The 25,028-nt window shown below is 45.5% G+C and overlaps 1 protein-coding gene across 1 annotated transcript in view; it reads left to right on the top strand.

Moving 5' to 3' along the window:
• The first annotated feature begins 217 nt into the window (after nucleotides 1–217).
• The window catches only part of STIMATE (STIM activating enhancer), a 56,665-nt gene continuing 31,854 nt past the window's right edge, over nucleotides 218–25,028 (top strand). Inside the window, exon 1 of the mRNA XM_069475879.1 lies at nucleotides 218–492. Coding sequence (XP_069331980.1) covers nucleotides 333–492 — 160 coding nt within the window. The 5' untranslated portion in view covers nucleotides 218–332. The remainder of the gene's footprint in view (nucleotides 493–25,028) is intronic.

Below are 25,028 nucleotides of genomic sequence, written 5' to 3'. Positions count from 1 at the left end.
CCTGGGCCCTGGGCCCTCAGTCCCGCGTGCGCAACCCGACTCACCTGGTCGGTCTACCTGCGGGCGGGGACCCACGACCCCGCCCCGTAGCCTGGGCGGGAGCCCCGCCCCTCGGGGAGAGCCGGAGCGTCAGAGGCCCGCCCCCACGCCGGATCGGGCCAATCAGGCGCTGCTATCTCAGACGTCGGGTTACGCGCGGCGGTGAGTCGGCCGCCGGGCGGAGGTACCGGCTCCGGGCTTGGGCTCCCGGCTCCGAGCTGGGTGGCGCGGCCCTGGCAGGCAGCGAGGCCGGGCGGGCTGCGGCGCCTCGCGCTCCTCCCGCCAGGCCCGCCATGCAGGGCCCCGCCGGGAACGCGAGCCGCGGACTGCCGGGCGGGCCGCCCTCCACAGTCGCGTCCGGGGCGGGCCGCTGCGAGAGCGGCGCGCTAATGCACAGTTTCGGCATCTTCCTGCAGGGGTTGCTCGGCGTTGTGGCCTTCAGCACGTTGATGCGTGAGTCTGGGACCCCTGCCCCTCCTGAGGCCCTGCGCGCTCAGCCCCGGGCCCGGCCCCAGCCCCGCCTCGGGGCTCCTCCTGTCCGAAGAGTTCAGGCCTGAGGACCCGGGTCCTTTGGCGGGGATGCCTTCTTCCCTCGCGAGCTCATGCTGGACATTACAGACTAGAGGGTAGTCCGGGACCCCGAGTCCTGAGCCTCTCTCCTTATCGCTGTAGCCTCTAGCCAAGAGTGATCCAGCCCCTCTCCACCTTACATGTCTCTCTTCAGAGATGCCCACCTGAAACTGGCCCTCCTGCCATGTTGCCATCTCGAACTAAGGTTTCCCCACTTCCCAGCCTGGAGTCGTGACCCCAAGGGTGGCATCTTCCTCTCTGTCCCATTTCAAAGGCTCTTTTTAGCCTCTCCTTGCTTTGAACCTACATCCCTAAATCCCCCGTCTGATGCTGAGCTCTTTTATGCACCTTCATTCTTCAAGGATTTTCCATCTCGTTCTCATTTAAACCCTACTACCCTTGCATCCCTGTCAATACCTGGAGTGTTAGGGACATACCTTCCGTTTCCCAGTACCACTGTTCCCCACCTCCCACTTCATGGTCTTTGTCCCTGAGCTTTATTTTTTCTCTGGTCAGGGCAAGACCCACCTAGACTGCCCTCTCCCCCAGATATCTTCCTTCCTCTCCTTTCTTCCACAACAGGCCCACCTGTTTCATCTCTGTCCCAAGCCTTCCTAATTAAGTCGCATCTCAGGCTTCACCTGGCTGTTTCCTTCCCAACCCACTTTTATCATTTATATTTTAAGTTTCCTTCTTTTCCATGAAACTTGGACAACCTAGTGGCTGAATAGGGAAGGAGGTCTCAGAATCCGTGTGCTAAGTCACCAGGGGCCCTTCCTTAGGAGTCTGTGATGAAGAAGGAAGCCCCAGATGGCTATTCTGGAAAACTAGAAGTTCCACCCTGTTGTCATGTGTGCTGTAGGGTGGGAAGTTGTGCTTTTCTTAGAGTACATCCTTCCCCTTATTAAAGTAAGAAGCAGCTTTATTGGGCACATAGGTCTAGGAGTGCCCCTGTGATTGCATTTTAGGGGGAAGAAAACATCATACCTATTTGTACAGAGACATTAATTCAAAAAATGACTTGTTCTCAAACTTCCCCACATGGGCAGAGTGGGAAGTTTCTGCAGAAAGTATGCTCCTTGGTACCAGGGAGGGATCCTGCAGTTGTGTGCACATGTCTTGTAGGGTCCAAGGCTGGAGTGGCTGCCTTGCTTGTTTATAACAGGAGGGTTTCTTTGGGTGAATTCTCCCAGGCTTTAGGGAACCCTGGAGAGGCTCTGATCTTGGACACCACTTTCTTCTGGTTGCCTGGCCCTGATAAGCCTTACAAGTGTCCAACTGTATATGTTTACCACTTCTTTCCTTTTTAGTCCCTACTTGCCTTGCTGTTTGCTCTGCTGAACAAATACCCACTTGTTCCCGCAGTAATGATTTGTGACAACTTAGCCAAAATCAGCTGCTGACTTGGGTGCATTTACTGTATCGTTTGTGTTTTCAAAAGACATGTGAGTGGGTCTTCACACTCCTCCCACTTCTCTTTCCTCCAGCCTGCCTTCCTTTCTCTCTAAAGGAACTATAGGCTAATTTTTATTTTGTTCCCTAATCTAACCCTAGCTCTGGCTGTTTTCATGGGTTTGATTGATGCCGATGGCCTGGCTTATCCCTTGGGGTTTGACACTTGTGATTCAGAGAGGGAAATGTGATTATGACAGGGCAGAGTTGCTTGCAGCTGGGAAGTCTGCCGGTCGAATGTGTTCAGAGTGGAGTCTTCAGGGACACACTTCGTTCCTTAGTCTTCAGTGTGAGCACATGTGCAAATCCCACTGAGGTTGGTACTTTCTGTGGACTAGAAAGTAGACTCTTGCTCAGAGGCTTGACATGGAGGGAGCTTGTGGAAATGGCTGGTAGGTCCTGGGATGATGTGGGTAGGAGTGATGGAGGGACGAGTTGGAAAGCTGTGTCTTCCCTGGGCACCGAAATGGAAATGAGAGTGAGAACCTCATCCCGCTACCTAGAGGCAGACGCAGCTGGACAAGAAGGATCCCACCGACTAGGACCCAGGAAGGGAATTGGCTTTCTTATCTCTCAGATCCCTTGGTCCTGTTGAAATAGAACTGTGGTGCTTTTCCTTCTTGAACTGCTGGGAAGAGGAGCCAGTCCCTAAGGGGCTGCTTTACACTTGGAATCGACTTTGCCGGGGGAAAAGGAAAGGGGTGGAGGCAGTGTCGGGAAGTACATCTGTGAGTTCATTGGCTTTGTCCTGGGCTTTTAGTCTTCCTAGTCACAGAGTCTGCTTTGTCAGTCTGGCGGGGCTGCCAGGAGGGGAATCTCTAAAGCCAGGCTCCCATGATAAGAGTGTCCACCTTGCAGCCCTTGAGGGAGGGACATCATGGTGCATTAAGATCAGGCCACGCCATCTTTCTTCAGTTCTGTTATCGTCTTTGAGCATATTTTAAATGCCAATCAGTCTTGTCTAAGCATTGTAAACTAAGCCCCTATCCTCTTTGAGGTCTTAGTCTTTTCCCTTCCAAGTACTTTCACGCCCCTCTGCCCCCCACGGAGGCAGTCAGCTCAGCGCCTCCCTTCTAGGATGCTCGCCTAGTTCTGGGGACAGGCACTGTTCAGTTTTCCTGTTGGACCGGCTCCGGCTCCGGCTCCGTTCTCTAGGACAAGCTGTGAGGTAACTTTCCTCACTTCACATCCCTGATTCCAGTGAATCCTCAGACCACTGTCTTTATGTTTATTTCTCTACCCAGAAAATAACGTTTTTCTCCACTTACAAATTGCTGTGTTTTTTCCCTGGGTGGTTTTTTTCCTGGAGGAAGATTTCTCACATGTATTAATGTCTCTGGGGAGGATTTCTTACAAGGATTTCTCATTCTGGGGCTTTGATGGGCTTTTTGCCTCATTGTGTGAGTTTACAGACTGTCTCGGTCCAGGCAGTTGAGAGTGTGGGTGCCAGGTCATATATGTAGCCCATTCTTCAAGCTACATGAACATACCATTACAGGTCACCATCCGCAGGCACGTGACAGTGTCAGCATTGCCTTGTTAAGTTGGTGGGCTTTCCAAAGGCTCCAGCTAAGGTGCCCTCTGCATGTAACAAAAGCTGAACAGACTCAGGGGCAAGTTTATAAAGATACTTACCACTTAAGGTTTTCTGGAATGTCACTGAAAGCCACTGGGTGAAATGCTTTATACGAGGGCACTTTGTCATGATCTGTCTGCAGAGCAGTTGCTCGTGTTTTGGTGGCTCTGTCTATAGTCTGTGACTTGATGAAGTCGCTCAGACTAGAGTCGCAACAGAACAGAGCTGACCAGTCCTGGAGTTCAGCAAGCTGTTCCAGTGCAGGGTAGTCGCCCCGCTATCAGCCAAAGGTCAGTAGTGGCCAGTGTGTGTGTTGGCATTTGGGAGTGTTTACTCTCAGGACGTGCGAGCGCAAAGCAAACTCAAGCCGCCTTCACCGTGCACAGTCAGGGTTCTGGGCTGAAGTGCAGACAGAATTGGTTTTTAACAAAACAAGTATTTTGAGAGCTTGGATAAATCTGCCTGCCTGTTTTCGTGTTACAGACATGGGGACTAGCCAGCTGGGAGAAATGTGTCGGTGTTGACAAAAACACTGCTGGCATTGACAAGTGATAGCTTTTTTCCTGTGGCCCAAGTAAAATCACAAACCAGTCCACCGAGCTTTGATATCTTAATGTCAAGTAAGAGTCCCTGGTGTTTTCTCTCATGGTGGACTGGCCTCCCTGTTTGCCCTGTGCAGACAGACTTGTGTTGGCACAACCTTTCCTACAGTCATCTCTCCCCACTCCACCCCAGTTTTTATCTTAAAATATGTCAAACATAGAAAAGAAAAATAGTACAGTGAACACCTGTCTGCCCTCTACCTAGATTCAGCCGCTTTCTCATTTATCATATTTGCTTTATCTCTTTATGGTTTTTTTTGGCTGAGCCATTTGAAGGTATGTTGTAACCAGCATGACACTTTACCTCTAAATACTTCAGCTAAATAAGGACAATCTGCCACATAACCACAATTTCATCATCACACCTAGGAGAATTAATAACTTCATAATATCTCACATCCAGTGTATAATCATATTTCCCCAAATTTCACAAGTCTGTTATGGCTGGAGTTTTTAAAAATTAAGATCCAGTCAAAGTGCACACAGTGTGTTTGGTTCTATTTTTCAGTCACTTTTACTTCTAGAAGAATCTTCATCTATACATGCGTCTGTACATGCACACTTTTTTTTTTTAATGGTACTGACTTTGAAGAGGCCTGACTGCTTGTCTTGTAGAGTATCCCATATTCTGGAGTTGTCTGGTGTTTCTTTGTGATGTTAAATTGTTGCACTGACCCGTTTCCTGAATTTGGTCTGGAGGAGTTATTAGATTCGGGTAACCTTTTTTTATGGCAAGAACCCACTCTATAAGCAGCACTGTGTGTTCCATATTACATTTCACCAGGAGGCAGGTGACATCAGGCTGTCCCACTATTAGTAATAATGTTAATTACTTGGTGGAGGGTGGAAGACCTCCTAACCTCTCCCTTATAGAGGTATGTCTTCCCTTTAGCAATTCATAAATGATCTCTATGTTGGCAATACTTTGAGATCATGTGAATACCCTGCTCCCCAGTAAGCTTTCACCCAGTATCTCCTCCTGGTAAAATAAAGAAACAGTGGTGGCTGAATCGCAGCTAGAGCCCATGAGTCTCTGCACCCAACACATGCTCAATGTCAGTGTCCTGTCCTTCTGGAATGCCAGCCCAGGTGAGGGAAGAACATCCCTTTTCCATTCCAGGCTGGGATGGTGCCCAAGGGGGAAAGTAGTGTGCCAATGTTAGCATTCAGAGTCTTGACTTTTAGAAAGTTTCAGGTTTTCTAAATACCAATTAATTTGGTAGCATTTATTCATAATGGTGATTTACTACTTTATTTATCCTGTGACTTCATTAATTTAGAATAAAATCGGGACAAGAAGTTGTCTGAATTTGAGGACAATCTAAGTTGTAAAATAATTTCATCAAATGCATTTTTTAAACTTTAAATAGCTCTGTTGGCCAAGGTTTCCCTATAGGGGCCTGTCAAGCTTCTGTTGCTTTGATCATCTGTTTAAAATCATTTGCAATTAGTATATTTGCATGAAGTTGACGGTGTGATGAAGGAGTTTTACGGGTGGTTAAAAATAGCAGGATCCCTGGTTCTGGATTTGGTCTGAGCAGGCTTCCATTTCTGCCTCTGCCATGCAGTGCCCTGCACAACTTCCGCATTTCTCAAAGATTCAGTTTCCTCCCCAGTACAACATGAATAATAATTTCTCTTTTCTGGGGCTGTGGAGCTTAGAAAGAATGCTGTAAGGAAGCTGGATCAGTGTCAGGCACGTATTAGGCCCTCCTTGGGTGTGGGTGAGGGGTGATGTCTTCATCCTTATTACTACAGTATTTGCATTCATGAGTTCAGTTGAAGAACATTTCACAGGTGCTTAAGGAACTCATTTTCTGAATTAGGTTAATCGTCTCCCTTTCTTTCTTGTTTGTATAATGTCTTTACCTTTAGACCTCTTCATAGGGTGCATAAGAGTAAAACACTTTAACCCAGCCATCACAGTGAATGCGAATTCCAAATTAGCATGTCCTGAAAACAGTTGGCTTTAGTAGTCATAATAATCTCCTTCCTTCACCCAGCTTTTTCTTGTGTTTTCACCTGTAGAGCCCCACGTGGGCTTTGAGAGGGCCGTGAGTGGACTGGGGCTGCCCCACTTCCAGGTGATGAGCCTGCATTGAGTCACTGGCTTTATTTCGCCCCAAGTGCCTTGGCGGTAGGTGGTGGGGCTGGCCACGAGGGCCAGCTTCTTCCCTGCAGCCTGCTCTTTCCTGAGTCTCTGGTGTGCCGGCTCTTGTGCTCAGCGCTTGATAAACTCACAGGAACCCTGTAAGGAAGGGGTTATTTTCATTTTATAAACAAGCACAATGAGCAGGTGAAGTGCCTTGCACAAGGTCTCCTGGTTCCTAGGTGCAGAGCTGAAATGTCAGCTGGGTCCCTCAGACTCCGAGCACTCCTAGCCACTTCCTCTGTCCCTGTCTGCCTTCCTTCATCCCTCTTTCCACACAGGTGTGCTTTGTGATCACTCTATCTGTGGCTACTTCATTTTTTTTCTATCTGAACAATTCTGATTTTCTTTCTTAATAATTATTTTTATGTCCAAAGTATTATCATTTTATGGCTGTTGATAGCACTAAAAGTACAAATTTGAAGTGACTTACCAATCATTTCATGCATATATGAGTTACATCTTACATTTGCTTTTCTGGCCTGGGCTTTTATGAAGGTTTTCCTTAGCGGTGCAGAGGATCCTACCCCAGGGCTAAGATCTAGTATCTGAGGCAGAGGCACACCCCCCACCCCTCCACCCTGCAGCAGAGGAGGTGAGTACAGGGGTCCATTTACTAACTGGGAAGGAAAGGATTTCCAAGGCCCTGGGTGGTTTCAGGTTACCTGCTGATTTTCACAGCATTTGTTTCCCTGCTGCTGAATGACTATAGGGAAAGTCGTTAATCTTAAGAGTTACCCTTAAGAATTATTCTTTTCCTCATGTATGCATGGAAGTAGCTGGCAAGTCTCTTTTACATTACTCCACCGCTAAGAAAGCTACCCATCTAATCCAGGGTTTTAAAATTTGGCACTATTGGCATTTTGGACAAGATAATTCTTTGTTGCATGGGGCTGTCCTGTGCATTATAAGGTGCTTAGCAGCATCCCTGGACTCTGCCCGCTAGATGCCAGTAGCACCCCTCATTGTGACAACCAAAAATGTCTCCAGGCATTGCCAAATGTCTCCTGGGGGGAAAAAACACCCCTTTTTGAGAAGCACTGCATCTGTTCAGTTTGTGGAAACTCTTATCAGCTCTAGAAGAACAGATTAGAATGTCAGTATGTTGTTCCCAAAGTATAAGAACCGTGGACTATTAGTATTTATTAAGTACTTGGGTGCCAAGCGTGGTACTGGATGCTCCCTTGACGAAGAAAAGCTGAGACCCAGTCCCCGTCGTGGAGGGGCTCACAGCCAGAGCAGGCTGTAGGTGGGCTGGCAGGTAATTCCAGTGCAGTGTGAAGAGGGTTGTACAAGTTGACCAGACTTGAGAGGAGGGAGGAGGGATTCTGCCTGGAGAGTTGGGGAAGTATCCTGAGCACAAGGCCGAAGGTGAAGGAGGTATGAGGGGCTCTCAACACGGAGGGAGTGCTGAGAGCAAAGGTCTGTGGAGGAGGGAATCGGGCTGGGGGGCGTGGGAGCAGAGGACCCTAGGAAAGAGGTGGTGTATGCGGAGGATTCACTGCCCAGCTCTTTAACAGGTGCACGTAAACAGGAGGGTGAATTAGATGGCAGGGTGTCAAGTCAGGGTCTGCATTTACCTTATGCTCCACTTGGGTTATTTCTTTGAGAACCTTTCTTTTAAAGCAGTTTTTAGATCGAATGTGGTCAGAACATATACTGTGGAACATATACTGTGTATCTTTTGGGCTGCTGGAGAAGAAATGGGGGCCCGGTAACCTCCCAGCCCCTGTCCTCCTGGCAGTGCCTTTGGAGATTGCTGGTGGTGACGATGTGGGCAAATGAGCTGCGCTTGCTCAGTGCCAGGCACGTAATCCTCACGCCTCCATTTTATAGACAAGGAAATTGAGTCGCAGGTTAAATAACCCACCCAAGGTCACACAGCCACCAAGTGGTAGAGCGAGGCTCTTTGGCTCTGGAGACCTTGCTTTTTGGTAATAAATGAAGCAGTCCCTTATTGTTAAGGAGCTTTTATTGACTGTCTGCCACATTCCACATAGATGTAGAGAAAGTGGAGAGCTTCTATCTGTAGGAATTTATTCCAGCCTCGATTTTGTACAGCTGTCGGGTGTGGGCACAGAGTAATGACAGGCTGGGCAAGTCCTGGGAACCCCTGTCGCCCACTCGGAGCATGGTCCCAGGCTTTGGTAGAGTTGGGCTTGGCTACAGAACATCTCCGACAAGAACTCCAGTTGTCAGTACCTTCTAGAAATCCTATACCTCCCACAGCAGGATTGTGGAAGTCACTTTTGTGCCTCTGAAAGACTTCTCACTTACTGCAATCCTGTCTTATCACCAGACACGTTCTTCCTGCTGTTTCGTTTGGCTGAGAATATCCTCTTCATTCGAGAGGGCATTTTGTGCTCTCAGCAAGTTCCACTCAAGCCACTTTGGGGAGGAGGAGGCAGGAGCTGGTGAGCTCAGCGTCACCAAGGGTAGGCCTTCATGGTGCGCCCCTGGGGTGGGGTGGCACCAGGAAGGGGCCCTGGAGGACGTGGGGAAAGGCAGGGGATGCTCATCCAGTGTTTTCCTTGGCTTTAAAACTTAAAGACTTAGTGCCAGGTATTTGTGGCTTTTTCTATCACCAACCATTGATAGGCATCAAGAGCTTTGGTGCTTTTTCTTGATTTTCTTGTTGACAAAGTCATATGCAGAGTAGGTCATTAAGGAAAGTTTCTTGTAAGATGGATAGGATGTAGCTAGGTGGGGAAGAAGGAGAAATGCATTTGGGGTATGCAGAAAAAACGCTTAAGTCTGTTCGTACTGTGTCTGTAGGACCCCAGCACACACCCCACATCTCCGGTCTCTCGTGCTTCTGGATCCCTGTTCACTCCAGAGCCAGACCGAGGGTGGGGGCGACAGTGGAAATGGCAGGCTTGGAATCTACTCCGCTGCCTCAGAAGCCCCAGTGGCAAAGCCCCAGCAGACTAAAAAGAGATGTGGCAACTAAATGCAAAGTGTGACCCTGGACCAGGAACCTAGCCCATGCTTTTCTCCTTTGAAGCTTGTAGGACCTCTAGTCAGTGCTGTCCAGAGCAGGCCTCTGCTTGGCTCTGCCCCTTTCTGTGCTGGGGTCTGGGCTGCCTCGCGGGGTGTGCTGGCCTGTGCGGGTACATGGGGATACTCTGGGGAAGTACCCTGGTCCCAATTTGTTCTTGGGAGGCCGGAAGAGACTGAGATCTTTTTCTTTTCCAACTACTAAATACTTTAGCATGCGTTTTTTAAGGACGCAGGTGTTCTTTTCTATAACCGAAGTATGATGATCAAAACTTGGGAAATTTAACATTGCTATATTGTTATCCATCCAGAGTCCATATTCACATTTCAACAATTGCCTGAATGCTGTCATAGCTATTTTTTCATGGTTCAGGGTCACACTTTGCATTTAGTTGTCACATCTCTTTTAGTCTGGAATAGTTCCTTGGCCTTTCTTTGTCTTTCTTTGCCTGGACACTTTTGAAGAGTACAGGCCAGTGATTCTGTAGAATGCCCCAGATTGGGTTTGTCTGATATGTTCTCCCGATTACATTCAGGTTATGTATTTTTAGCAGGGATGCTGCATCAGTGATGTTGTGGCCTCCTCAGTGCATCATAACCTGAGGCACGTGGTGTTTGTGTATCCCAGTGTTGATGAAGTTCTCTTTGATGACTTGAGTAAGGTGGTTCTTCCATCTCTCCCCACCGTGAAGTTACAACTTTTCCTTTTGTAATTGATAACTGATTTAGAGGAAGATGTTTTGAGACAATGTAAAAACACTGTTTTCAGTGTTCCTTGTAAAGCCTCCCCTAGTTGGGAGGTTGGAGTCACACATACAGAGTGAAGGTGTTTTGGCCAGTTTTTGATCTGGTAACTATCTGGTGACAATGCTGAGTCACATTTGTAAAGTGCTCATTATGTGCCAAGGCCTGTAAGTGCTTTACATATGTTAACTCATGTGCTCCTCATTATTAGTCCTGTAAGATGAGTGCTCATTTATCCTATTTTGCACCTAGGGAAATAGACACTGAGAAGTTGATTCGTCTAAGGCTGCAGCGCCCACTGAGTGGCAAATTGTGATTCAGAGCCAGTGGGTCTTACTCCAGCGCTGGGGCTTTCCACCTCCTGCCATTCTGCCCTCCTGCCTGCCGTGTGCAACGTGCACATGTGCTGCCTGACACAGGCTGCTTCTCTAACCTCTCTGGGTCCCGTCTCCTCTGCGTGTGAAGGTCTTCAGCATCGTTTGGTTCCTACTGTCCCTGACCTGCTTGGTTTTTCACTGAGAGCCTTGCTGCAATCTTTTTAGTAGACATGGTAGATGGGGGACTGGGAAAAAGCGAAGGCTTTTCATTTTGAGATTGGAATCTATAGGGCTTGTCAATGAAGCCAGATGTATCTTTCCTATGTGGATAAATTTAACACTTGAGCCTGGGCAAAAGTGGATGGGTAGGCTTTTGCCCATGAAGGAGTAACTGGTATAGAACTTGCCTTTCTTCTATATGCAACCAGAAAATAGGCCCATATATATGAAATAACTGTTTGTAGACATTGGACAACAGGCAGCTCAGAATAGTGATCCCTGAGGGAAAAGAAATAATGAGGTGAGCCCTATGGTTTTCCCACTCACATTCTGCCTGGAGGCAATTTTCAGATCTCAGAGCAGTGAGGAAGAGCCCAACAGAGCCCAGCAGTCTTGCTGAGTTGAGCAGACAAAGTTGAGGAAGCCAAAGCAGTTGGACTATGCAGGGGACAATATGGAGAAAAAAGAGCTATGTAGAGAAAAAGCTCTAGACCTCTGCTTAGGGGTCTCCTGGAGACTTTTTATGAACAAATCTGTGTTGCATAGGGTGCAACTCAGGGAGCACATTGAAAAACAGCTGCTGGGGAACTGTAAGCAGAACTGTTTTGGGAGACATTTGAGGTCTTTCCAGATAAAAAGAAGAGACCTTGTTGAACGCCTGGGGCATTCAGTTGACACCTCAAAAGAATCATGCCCAAAGATTAGGTCTTACCTAGCTCTAGAGAAAAGAATACAAAGCTTAAAAACAAGCCTTGATACCTTACACAAAAATTGACTAGAAATAGATCACAGATCTACATGTAGAAATGAAAACTGTAGCAGCACTTCTAGAAAAAAACATAAGAGCAAATCTTTGTAACCTTGGAATAGGCAAAGATTTCTTAGGACACAAAAAGCTTGAGCCATTAAAAATAATAATGATAAATTGGACTTCACCTAAATTAAGAATGTCTGCTCTTCAAAACATACTGTTAATAAAAAGGCAAGCCACAGAACGGGAGAAAATATTTACAGTATGACTATCTGACCAAGGGCTTATAACCAGAATATATAAAGAATTCTTATAACTCTGAAAAAAGACAAGGCAGTTTTAAAATAGGCAAAGGAACTGATTAGACATTTCTCCAAAGGAGATATACAGTGACCACTAAGCACATGAAAAGATGCTCAATATCATTAGTCATCAGGGAAATGCAAATTAAAATAATGATGAGACACCAATATGTATCCACAAGAGCAACTAAAATTAAAAAGACTGACTAACAATACCAAGAGTAGAAGAGAATATGAATTTTGGAACTGTTTTACATTGTGGTGGAAATGCAAAATGGTACAACCACTTTGGAAAATTGTTTGAAAGTTTCTTATAAAGAAAATTACATGTACCATACAACTCAGCAGTTTCTCCCCTGGAGATTTACCCAAGAAAAAACATATGGCCACAAAAGAACTTTTGCATGAATGTTCTTAGCAACTTCATAATTGCCCCAAACTAGAAACAACCCAAATGTTCATGAATAGATGAATGAATAAACAAATTGTGGTGTGTCCGTACAATGGAATAAATGTCAGCAAGAAAGAGGAATAAATTACTGACACATGCAACAACATGGCTGAACATACTGAGCAAAAGAAGCCAGATAAAAAGAACACATACTGTATAACTTCTTTTGTATGCAATTCTAGAAAATGGAAATCTGTAGTGACAGAAAGCAGATTAATGGTTGCCTTGGGGTGGTAGAGGTGGAATTAATTGCAAAGGGACTTGAAAGAAATTTTGGGGGCGGTGGAAATTACTATATCTTGATTGTAGTAGGATTACATCAGTGTACATGTTTCTCAAAACTCACAGAACTATATGCCTAATATAAGTGCATTTTTGCTATGTAAATTGTACCTGAAAATTGATTTAAAAGAGAAAGGGAAAAAAAACTTCAAAACGATCAAGCTACTCTACAAACTGAACTGTTGGCCCAGACAAACTTCAGTACTCATTAAAAGAAGACAAAATTTATACACTTAACTGTGTAACTAACAGTCATAGTGTATAGTCCCAATCAGAAATTTCTACACATGTGATGAAGAAGCAGGGGACTGTGTGTGACCTTTAATCAGGAGAAAAGTCAGTCTTTGTACATAGACCAAGAACTCGCAGAGATTAGAGAATCACCAGAAAAGGATTTTAAAAGTTATGATAAATATGCTGAAGGTCTTAAAGAAAAATTGGATCATAATGAGCACAACGGGAGATATAAAAGTGAACTAAATCAGACTTCTAGAACTGTAAATGTAATTTCTGAAAACCTCATAGACTTATAAGCAGAAAATTAGACTATAGAAGAATAGTGAACTTGAAAACATAGCAACAGAAGCTTTATAAATTAAAACACAAGAGAAGAAAGTCTGGGGAAAAAAAATGAACAGAGCCTTAGTGACCCATGGGACAATATCAAAGGTCTACATGAAATTGGATTTCCAGAAGAAGCAGGAGAGGAAAAGGCAGAAAAGTATTTGAAGAAATAATAACTGAACATTTTCCAAAGTTGATGAAAACTGTAAACTCACAGATCCAAGAAGTATAATGAACCCCATGCAGGATAAACACAAAGAAAATCACACTAAACCACCTCATAATCAAATTGTTGAAAAACAGTGATAAAAAGGAAATTGTAAAAGCAACCAGAGGGGGGAAAAAAGACATTATATTCAGGGACATAAACATAAGAACTAATACATTCTGTCAAATTATTCAAGCCAGAAGACAGTGGAACAACATCCTTAAAGCACTGAAAGTAAAAGCCTATCAACCTAGGATTCTATATCCAGTGAGAAACATCTTTTATAAATGAAGGCAGATTAAAAAAATGGATGAAGGCACTTTGATCCTTCCTTGGCCAAAGCAAGTAGCTCCAGTCCTTATGATGGCCATTCAGACTCAGCTCCCGGGCCCCTTTATAAATTTTGACATCTTTAGTTACAATCTCAAGAGTTAAGTGTGACTATAGCAAATTACGTAAGTTTGGGAGAAACTGAGTTGCTTTCCTGCGTTAACAACTGCTGCCAGCACAATAACAAAAGGCAGTGCAGCGGGGTTTAGGCTTGTGCTGGGAAGTCATGTGATCTCAGTGCCTCCTGTTCATAAAGGAGGCACCTTTCCCCACCTCCCCTGTGCTGCTGTGGCACACTGTAAATGCCAGGTCCTAAGCCCTTCTTTGTACGCCTCCATGGCACAATTTGGGTCCAGGCTGCCCTTGTTTTACTTGGGCTAATGAGAAAAGGTACTTAGGACACCTTAGTTGAAGTAGATTAGGGGAAAGGGACTATCCTTAAGGGGTGGACAGAAACACCATGGTGACTACTTCTAGTGCCATGTTGTTTTTTCCTACCTTGGAGGGCTGTTAGCCAAGTAGGTCAGCAGTGAGCATGAGAGTGTTAGCCAAGACTGAATTGAAAGCAGAACAGCAGTGTCCAGTTCCCCCTTGAAATACGCACCTGTTCCATGTTCAGTGAAAATTTCCTGAGAACTTAGAATGGCACCTGTGGCAGCCAGCCTCCGTGACAGGCCCTAGCGATCCCCACTCCTGTGTTCATACCCTTGTACTGTCCCCTCCCACACCATCAAGGTTAGTCTGTGTGAAGTAGAACATGTCAGAAGTGATGATATGTGGGATGAAATTAGGTTATTAAAAAGATAAAAAGACTATGACTTCTATCTTGGGGTGCTGTCTTGCTTCCTGTTGGATCACTTGCTCTGGGGAAAGCCAGCTACCATGTCTTGAGGACACTTGAGCAGTCCTGTGGAGAGACCCCATGGTGAGGAGCGGAGGACCCCAACCCACAGCCACTTGTGTGAGCCTTCTCAGCAGTGGATCCTCCAGCCCAAGTCAAGGCTTCAGATGATGCAGCCCTGGCTGACAGCTTGACTGCAGCCTTCCAAGAGACTGTCAGTCAGAATAACACAGTTGATATTAAATGTTTGTTGTTTTAGGCCACTAAGTTTTGGAGTAATCTGTGACATAGTGTACAAAACTATTAGGTTATTGTGTATGGAATGTCCGATTTCCTTAAATACTAAGTTTGACAGTTGATGTCTCTGACATTTCACTTTGATGCTTCTTGTTTCATTTTTATTGTGAAGGTACATCCTCATTCTTTCAAACACACGTACTGGCTTGTGATTACATTTTTTAAGAGCAATTTTTGTGAAAACATGGTTAAGTAAAAAAAATTGTGTTATTTTTCAATATGCATTCCATCGTGGAACCAATGCGGCACAGACAGCTCAAAATGTCAACGAAGTGTTTAGGAAGATGTGGCTATTGAACACACAGTGTGTCGATGGTTTGAGAAGTTCCATTCTGGTGATTTTAATCTTGAAAATGAGCCATGTGGGTGACCTGAGACCAAGGTAGATAATGATGAGCTGTGAGAGCTGTAGTGGAAGCGAATCCACCTCAACCTACGTGTGAATCAGCAGCAAGGTTTGACGTTACTATTCCAACAATATTGGACCATTTGAAACAAATGAGCAAGGTAAAGAAGCTGGATAGATGGGTTCCACATGAATTAAATGAGCATCAGAAGAAAAATTGTCTCAAAGCTTGCCTTTCTTTGCTGTCACAATATAAAGGTGAACCATTTGTAACACCGTATTGTTACATGTGATGAAAAATGGATTCTTTTTGACAATTGCAAGCGTTTGGCACAATGGTTGGATAAAGATGAAGTGCCGAAACAGTCCAAAACTGAATATTCATTAAAAAAAGCTAATGGTGTCTGTTTGGTAGTCCAGCGCTGGTATTATCCACTACAGCTTCATGAAACCTGGTCAATCGATTATAGCAGATGCGTACTGCAACCAGCTGGACAAAATGATGAGGATGCTTGTGATTAAGCAGCCAAGATTGATCAATAGAGACAGGCCAATCCTCTTTTAAGACCATGTTGCAAAAAACAATACTGCTGAAACTATAGAGGCTGGACTCGGAAACTCTGTCATTCACTGTATTCACCAGACCTTGCACCAACTGACTACCACTTCTTCCAGGCTTTGAACCACTTCTTACAAGGAAAGATATTCAATTCTCAACAAGCTGGTGGAAAACAACTTTCATAATTTCATAGCCTCTCGCTCTCCAGACTTCTTCACTATTGGCATAAGCAAGCTACCGTTAAGATGACAAAACTTTCAATAGCTTAGGCACATACTTTGATTAATTGTACTTTGTTTCTTGTTTGAGATATAATAAACTAAACTTTTGATTCAAAATTGGACATTTCATATTTAATGACCTAAATAATATAGCAAGGCCAAGTGTGAGAAAAGTTAGGAGACTTGATCCTCCTCCAGGAGTCTACAGTCTACTTAAAAAAACAGATCTCTTGAGTAAGTAACTATTCTAGGCTTGTATGCTGAGTGGGCAAAGATTCATTCAGGTGTATCTGCGTATTGAGTGGAAAGTGAGAGCTTTTTAACTGCTTTTCATCTTGGTGAGCCAGAATGCCAGGAGTGTGTTCTAGTGTTACTGTTCCTCCTGAGCTCGTAAAGGTAAACAGGCTCAGAGACACCAGCACACATCTCATCCAGGACCGGAGTCGGAGTCGGCTCCTTCTTCAGTCCTAAGGGTTTCACAGAGGCAGTTTGTCATATTCTTATATTTGCCTTGCCTTTAGCAAGCCTACCTGATTGCTCACTGCTTGTATTTTACCTGGTAAGAAATCTGGGTTTTTACAGTCCACACTGGATTGTTGAGCAAAGATGCATTTCAGACTATTTAGGTTGTATAATGAGCCTTTGAGTTACGTGTGGGAGTCAAACAGGGGCTAATGATTGAACTGGAGCCTGCTCCGTCTGTGTATGGTGCCTTTCTACACGTTTTCAGTCTTTTCAGTTGCATGGCTTTGTTTCAGGACCTTCTTTGTAAGGAGGCAAGGGATGGGTCTTCCCCCCACACACACACACACTTCTTTCAAAGGTACCAGCAGCCCCAGGAGCTCAGTCTCAAATGCTAAGGGGGAGGATGTGCTAATGGGGCTTGACAAAGTCTTTGTTCTCCATAGTAAGCAATCCCAGTGGGTTTCTCCTCAGCCACCTTCTCTTCCCCTGTCCCTAGACTGTGCTAAGACACAGTCACCACTCTCCTGATTCTTACAGCAGATTGTGTGGTCACTTCTTGACAGAGAGTTTTAATTCTGCTTTCTTTGGTTCTGTCCTTGCCCACCCACATCTGGCTCCTCTTGCATTGCATCAGGTGTGGTAAGACGCTTAGCTAGGTCTCCTGCGGATAGCTTGGTTGAAGAGCAAGTCCGAAGGATGCATGCTGACTGGGACTCCTGTCTGGTTGATGCACACCCACTGGCACTGTGGCCTGGTAGGAGAGTCTGAGGACAGGTTGGAGGGCCCCACCTGGCCCTGCGCCCCGCTTCTTCCCAGACTCTCCTGAATTGTGCCTGGCCTTTCTGAGAAGGAGCCAGAACATTCAGAGTAGGCAGGCCTGTTTCAAATAAGAACTAGTAGGGCCAGGACACGCTGATTCTCTAGGGTTTTATCCATTCTAAACTTTTAGGAAGGCTGGAACCAAGGAAGAAAGAGCTGTGAGACAACTCCAAAAACATCGCCTAGCAAGTCCCTCTGCAGAGCTCCTGAGCACCACAGATGCTCAGTGGCCTCCCTTCACCCCATGGAGCTGGAGTTTGTAGCGCTCAAGGAAAGAGGCTGGGAGACAGGCCTCCTCTGAGACTCGTTCTGTAAGCAAGCTGCCCACTCACTGTGCATTCTGCATGATAGGCTAAGGACTGCAGAAAAACTTAATTTGATAGTGCCTTTCATGACCACCATGCCACATGATGGTAGTTCTTCCAGTGCTTTCATGGAAAGAAAATTTGAAGGACTCAAGTAGATAGATGAACAAATTGAGCTCTGAGAGTTTAGGAATCCTAATTTGACTGAGACCTTGCCTTCCCTCAGGCAGCTTTTGCTCCAGTCCTCAGTCTTGGTTTATTAATATTGAATTTCTCCCTATACTGGTATACAGGCTTCTCATGTATCACTTCTTCCTCCCTCCCAGTCTGCCTGCTCCTCCTAAGTGGAGAAGAGGTAAAAATAGCTATTTGAGGAACCCCAGGGTACCTGAAGTGCCCATCAGACCACTCTGGATGGGATTCCCACTGCCAGCCAAGGAGGGCTGCAGATACTTTAGCTCCTACTGGGTCATGAGTTCCTCATCTAAGGTTCCAAGCCTCCTGGGGTCAGGTGATTATGGTAGTTAAGACTTTCCTGGCTGCTCTCTGTTGCTCTGCTGCCTAACTCCCAGGCCTGGGGCCTCAGGAAATGAGCCCTATTGTTCTCTTCTGTTCAGATCCTGTTTGGTTACACAACTTGTATTGGTTGAGAAGAGAATACTCTGGGTGCCATCTTCTCTGGGCTGAGGAGCTAGGGACAAGGTCTTATGTGTAATTTAATAACTGTGGTGTCAAGAGAAGAGCTGGTCTTCCATTAATTGTTTTGCCAAGGGTGCTTACTAATTCACTTTCCTCAATGAAATTCTCAGGTAAAGTCCAGTGTTCCCAGAGGAAGGGTTTTGTGCTTGGGTAAATGTATCCGCGCAAGGCCAAGGGATGCTCTTGCTCCATCTCCTCACTTGCACAGCGGTAGGAGCCTCTATGAAGACTGGTCGCCCGCCATGCTATTGGCAGTCCCACACACTCCCTCCGTGTGGCCTTCTGAAGCTCTGGGGAGCTGGTCCTCTGAACTTGGACTTGCCCTTGTCTTGTTTACGTAGCTTCATAAAAAGCCAATTTCTCTTGGTTTTAGGTGCATGCCCTTGGGAAAACAGTGGAGATGTTTCTGTTCAATGCTATTAGGACATAAATGCATTTAAATAGGCTCTTCAGACAACTAGGTAGACAAGTGCTTGTCACTCAAAGGGAATGCTCATAGACCAGGGAAAGGAGGAGGTATAGCTAGGACTATAGGGTTCTTAGACCAGGGAATGGAGGTGGTCACGTGCATGGACTATGGCATCAAACTGCTTAAATTTGAGCCCTGGCCTCTCATGACCACCATGCTACATTATGGTGGTTTTTCCAGTGCTGTGTGACTTTATCCCTCTGAGATTGTTTCTTGTCCTCCAGATGTGGGAGATGATTACTGTCTGGATGGGTCATGAGAATTAAACAAGATATGGTGCTTAGCGCTGCCTGGTGCACAGTAGGTGCTAAGTGTTGGCTCACTGAGGCCCACCTTGGCTGACTGGCTTCCACAGCAGAACAGTTCACACCGTATCATCAGTTATTAGAATGGAAAAATACAGATAACTTAATCCAAGGATGCATGCACAGGTGGAACTGGAGGGATTGAATGGCTCACCTGAGACTTCCCAGTAGGGCAGAGGCTGAGCCAGGACTAGAACCCATGTGTCCTGCCCCCCAGGCCTCTGCTCTTTCCCCTCCAGCACCGAGTCATGTGGCCCCTGCCACAGCACACATTTATTTACACTTGTTATTAATAGTTTGTCCAGACAGGGCTTGTCAGAGGAGACCTGTTACAGCCTCAGCCAGAGTGGCCCCTGCCCTGTTCCAGTGAACTTCAGTGGGCAAATGTTCTCACTTTTAACCTGCACGAAGACTTGAGTTGACTTCTTACCACAAGCCTTGACATTTTGGACCATGCATGTATTATACATATATTAACCACCATCAGCATAGAATAACATTCTTGAATTGTTTTTCCATCTACAGTTGACTCCCCCACCCACCCCACCCCACCCCTATATGGTTGAAAATTCACGTATAAATTTTGACTCCCCCAAAACTTAACTATACTGATAGCCTAGTGTTGACTGGAAGCCTTACTAATAGCATAAACAATTAACACATATTTTGTATGCCGTATGTGTTACATACTGTATTCTTACAATAAAGTAAGCTAGAGAAAAGAAAATGTTATTAAGAAAATCATGAGGAAGAGAAAATATATTTACTATTCATTAAGTGGAAGTGAATCATCATAAACGTCTTCATCCTTGTCTTCACATAGGGTAGGCTGAGGAGGAGGAAGAGGAGGGATTGGTTTTGCTGTCTCAGGGGTGGCAGAGGCAGGAGAAAATCCACATATAAGTGGACCCATGCGGTTCAGACCATGTTGTTCAAGGGTCAGCTGTTAATTTCAGTTTTCTAAAGTAGTTCTCTTTTAGAGGCTGTTCTTGACTTTTGATGATGCTGTCTGGACTGCACATAGAGGTCTGAGTTTCACAAGCTGTGCATTTGGTATCAAGAGGCCAGGCTCAAGTTGGTCCCGATGCTGGTGCCTGGCTGTTAAGTGGGGCATGAGGGTCAGCAGTAGCCTGGGTTCTGGCCCTGGCTCTACCACTTGCCGCCTGCAGACTTCAGCAAGTTCCTTAACTGCTCTGAGCATCAGTTTCTTCATCTGAAAATTAGGATGATTCTATCCACTTTCTAGGATTAAATGAAGAATGATTGAGTTAATTTATCTCGAGTGCCCAAAGCCATCAGCATTACTGATGTTGATAATATCTTATCTGATGAGGCTGTCTCAGAAATCCACGTGGAACTCAGTTTAATGCATATTGGGTTAGGTGGCAGAGGAGGCTGTTTGTGTTTGGAGATGAAGCAGGATGCTGTTGGGGGGACCATGTCGGGGCTGGGCCCGTTCTTGCCAGCCAGGTTCACACGGCTTCCCCAAGTGAGCCGGCTGCTCACAGAACCCATCAGTGCTCACGAGGGCTGCTGGGTGAGGGAGGGGTGGCCCCTTCACCCCTGCCAGGGAATGGCATTCAAAGTGTATGACCTCCAGATGGTAAGAAGGCAAGTGGAGTCATCTTTAGGAATGAAACACACTACATGGGGGTTTTCCCCTAGTGAAATTCTTACAGTTGAGTGGCCCAGTTAAATGAGTTGGCAGCTTTGTGTCCAGTCCTTTAGCTCCTGGGCTTAACTCTTGGCAGGTGGACCCCAAGAGCCCCACCCTTTCCTTCTAGGTTGGAGGAGTGAAAACAGCATCACAAGTGCCCCTCCCTGTACCTGTTACATGTTCTGTTCTCTGCCAAGTTTGGACCACCCTAAGCAGCCAGAATCGCGTCAGAGCCTTGGGTTACAGAGATAGAACTCTAACCTGCGATTTGGAACTCCCCTCACTGTGTGATGGGGCCTGTGGGTGTCCCCTCTGACCAGAGGAGGCAGAGAGACAAGTGTCCGCTCTGCGCTGCCTGAGTTGAGGGTCAGCGTCTGTGGTGGGGTTGGGCAGGTTGCACATGTTACCTCTGAGAAATGCAGGCTCCAGCGCTGTGCCTTTTTCTAAAACTTGACTAACCGTGAGGTGGTGGTGAAGGTCAGTTCTCTTAATAAAGAAAACTTTTTATAGTCAAGGGCCTCTTATCTAACACAATTGGAATTGTTGGTTGATTAATTTTTAAAAGGCATTCAAACTGGGGAATCCCAAAAAGTGGAAACATACACCATGAACACTTTATGCTAACTCATGCCTGTTGGCCTGGAGGACAGGAGCACAGGGGCCTGTGCCCACCGGGACCAGCAGCGCAGCAGTGATCCTAGAGCCCCCTGGACGTGGACTCAGCCGGCTGAAGTGACACGTTTCCCATCTCTAGTGAGTTCCGCCTGCTGGTAGCTTTTCTCTCCGAGGGAAATTTTCTAAATGAGTTGGGTTTGAGGAAGGCTGTTAATTACCTAATGTGCAAAATTGTAGTTTAGTCATTTTTTAATTATTGTTTTTAGCAGCAGAGACCATTATACTTACTATAAAAGTAATACATGTTTACTATAAACAACTAAAACATTATGAAAATATATAGCATAGAAAGTGAAAGTTCATTGTAATTCCATCCCCTAGAGACCTAACCATGGTTAACAGTTTATTGTGTATGCCTCTATTCTTTTTTCTTTTTTATCTTTTTTACCCCCACCCCGTATATGCCTCTAAATTTCTCTTTTTATATGTATAAAAATAGGTTCACACTACACATTTACTGTTTTGGTGACTTGCTTTTTCCCCCCCATTTAACATAATGTGCATTTTTCCATTTCAGTGCAGATAGATCTATTAAACAGCTTCTTTTATATAAATTTTTTTTATTTCAACATACTATGGGGGTATAAAAGTTTAGGTTACGTATATTGCCCTTGCCCCCCTGCCCTCCCAAATCAGAGCTTCAAGCGTGTCCATCCCCTAGACAGTGCGCATCACACTCATTATGTATGTATACACCCATCCCCTCCCCACCCACATCTGCCCGACACCCGATTAATGTCATTCCTAAATGTGCTCTTAGGTGATGATTAGGGAAACCAATTTGATGATGAGTACATGTGGTGCTTATTTTTCCATTCTTGGGATACTTCACTTAATAGAATGGGTTCCAGCTCTATCCAGGAAAATACAAGAGGTGCTATATCACCATTGTTTCTTATAGCTGAGTAGTACTCCATGGTATGCATATACCGCATTTTATTAATCCACTCATCTATTGATGGGCACTTGGGTTGTTTCCACATCTTCGCAATTGTGAATTGTGCTGCTATAAATATTTGAGTGCAAATGTCTTTATTATAGAATGTCTTTTCTTTTGGGTAAAGGCCCAATAATGCGATTGCTGGATCAAATGGTAGGTCTACTTGTATCTATTTAAGGTATCTTCATATTGCTTTCCACAGAGGTTGCACTAGTTTGCAGTCCCACCAGCAGTGTATGAGTGTTCCTGTCTCTCCGCATCCACGCCAACATTTATTGTTTTGGGACTTTTTGATAAAGGCCATTCTCACTGGAGTTAAGTGATATCTCATTGTGGTTTTGATTTGCATTTCCCTGATGATTAGAGATGTTGAGCATGTTTTCATATGTTTGTTGGTCATTCTTCTGTCTTCTTTTGAAAAATTTCTGTTCGTGTCCTTTGCCCACTTTTTGATAGGGTTGTTTGATTTTTTTCTTGCTGTTTTTCCTGAGTTCTAAACAGACTCTAGTTATTAGTCCTTTATCGAATGTGTAGCATGTGAAAATTTTTTCCCATTCTGTAGGTTGTCTGTTTGCTCTCGTGACAGTTTCTTTGGCTGTGCAGAAGCTTTCAGGTCCCATTTATTTATTTTTTATTAAATAGCTTTTTGAAGTATAATTTATGTGCCATAAAATTCACCCATTGCAAGTATATGATCTCTGCCTTACTTTTTAACAGTTGATCGTAACATATGATCAGTACCTTCCCTATCGGTGGACATGTAGGTAGTTTTTAAGTCTTCCATTCTTACAGACAGTGCCCCATGGAATGCTCTTATGCAGACTCATGGGCATTTGTGTGAATGTAACGAAAGAAGAAAATCTTAGAAGTGGAATTTCTGGGTCTCACAATGTATAAACATTTAACATTGTAATAGATATTGCCAAAATACCTGACGCAGCTTTTCATGTTTATCTGTGGATTGATAGCGAACACACACACATGCGCGCACGCACTCCCGCACACACGCATACATCTTCGTCCTCTATGAATGTGGTCCCCAGTGCCTGGGCTGTGGATCAGTACTGGTCCATGGCCTGTTAGGAACTGGGCCACACAGCAGGAGGTGAGCGGAGGGTGAGCAGAGAGTGAGCGAGAGAAGCTTCATCCTTATTTACAGCCAGTCCCCATCACTTGCATCACTGCCTGAGCTCTGCCTCCCCCCTGCCCCCCACGTCCGTGGAAAAACTGTCTTCCATGAAACTAGTCTCCGGTGCCAAAAAGGTTGGGAACCACTGCTCTGTGAGATTAGACGAAATGCCTCGATTTGTCTGTCTGTGGAATACAGGTTAGCAGCACAGTGGTGACACAAAGCAGGAGCAGCTGCAGCATATCTCTGTGGGTTTCCCAGCTGCCTGGGACACTGGCTCACAGGGTAGGGTCCTTCCAGGACAACCTGATTATACGTGGGGCTTCCATCGGTGTTCAGAAAGGACGTACACTAACAGTCAAGCCCTCATTAAGGAGTATATACAGGTCTGCAGCTCCTCTTGGATCTTAGGTCAAACTCAGCATCCTGGAAGCCTCTTCCCCCCCTCCTCCCCCAGAGCTCACAGAGCAGCGTGTTTAACATCTCTGCCTCCAGGGCACCTGGTTTCCAGAAGGCTCCCTTCACTGAGGCCACCCTGACACCAGTTTAATGCCCCCCTTTACCTGGGTGTTCTGGGGACCAGGATCACAAATCTACTTCCCCACATTTACCAAGCAGTTGTTCAACTTACTTTTCTGTCAGCAGTTTAAGAATCCCTGTTTCCTAATACCCTCACCAAAAGGTTTAATCTTTGCTAATCTGGGTGAAAGTAATTACTAATTTGCATTTTTAAAATCAGTGTTATTAAGGTTGGTTATCTTCTCATGTGTTTATCAGCCATTCGTATTTCTTTCCATCAAACAGAATGCCCTGTGGAACACATGCGCAGTGGGAACGCCCCTCACTCCTACTGCGATCATTGTCCTTGGCGGTGGCACCGCAGCCCTGCTGCCGCGGGAAGCAGGGGCTCCAAGGAGGCCTGTGTTCAGAGAATGAAGCGTGTTTTCTTGCTAGACAGTTTAGCTTTTTTTCAGTTATCGTTTCTCTCAACCTTCGGTCGAACGTCCGTGAAGGAGGATTTAAGCAAATCCTTACCAAAAAGGGTTTATGGGCACTTAGGCTGGTTACAAACCCAGATTATCTGGTTCTTGCTTTTAAGGCCAGTTGTGGTGAGGGAAACCGTGACTGGCTGGTTCGTCCTGCCTTGCCGATAATGATGAGGAAGAAAAGTTTGGAGTAGTCGTCCTCTGACAGTCTTGCTGGCAGCTTGCTTTGTCCAGAACCAAACCAATTTTAGTCCTGTTGCAGGACTCCTGACTTGCAAACCATGCTTCTGGGAGATTGTATCACGAAAATTCATGGAACTTGTTGAATTAAAAATAAATATCTGGACACTAAATAAATGACTTAAGTGACAGATGGCATGAATTCCTTTGTTCAACAGGTATTGTTTAGCTCCCTGTTCTTAGCCAGGCTCCCTAAAGGTAAAGGGGGTAAACAGAACAGAAGTTCCTGGTTTTGCAGAGCTTATCTTCTAGTGGGGAGAAGACAGTAATAAGAAAACGTGAGAATTTCTGAGATTCATGCTGTGAAGAAAACAGAGAAATGAGATCAGGGGATGGGGCAAGGTGGGACGTGTACACCTGTAGATGAGGTGACATGAGCTGAGACAGGAGTGAAAAGGGGTCAGCCACTTCACTGAGTGTTCCGGAGCTGGGAGGAGAGTGTTCCAGACGGAAGGTGCAGCAGAGGCAGGATGGGCTTGGGCTGTGATGCACCGAGGGAAGGCCCGTGTGGCTGGAGTGCAG

This window comes from Eulemur rufifrons, chromosome 7 (assembly GCF_041146395.1).
Source record: "Eulemur rufifrons isolate Redbay chromosome 7, OSU_ERuf_1, whole genome shotgun sequence".
NCBI lineage: Eukaryota > Metazoa > Chordata > Mammalia > Primates > Lemuridae > Eulemur > Eulemur rufifrons.
The sequence above is the reverse complement of the archived record's forward strand: the minus strand, read 5'-3'. Positions and strand labels throughout refer to the sequence as shown.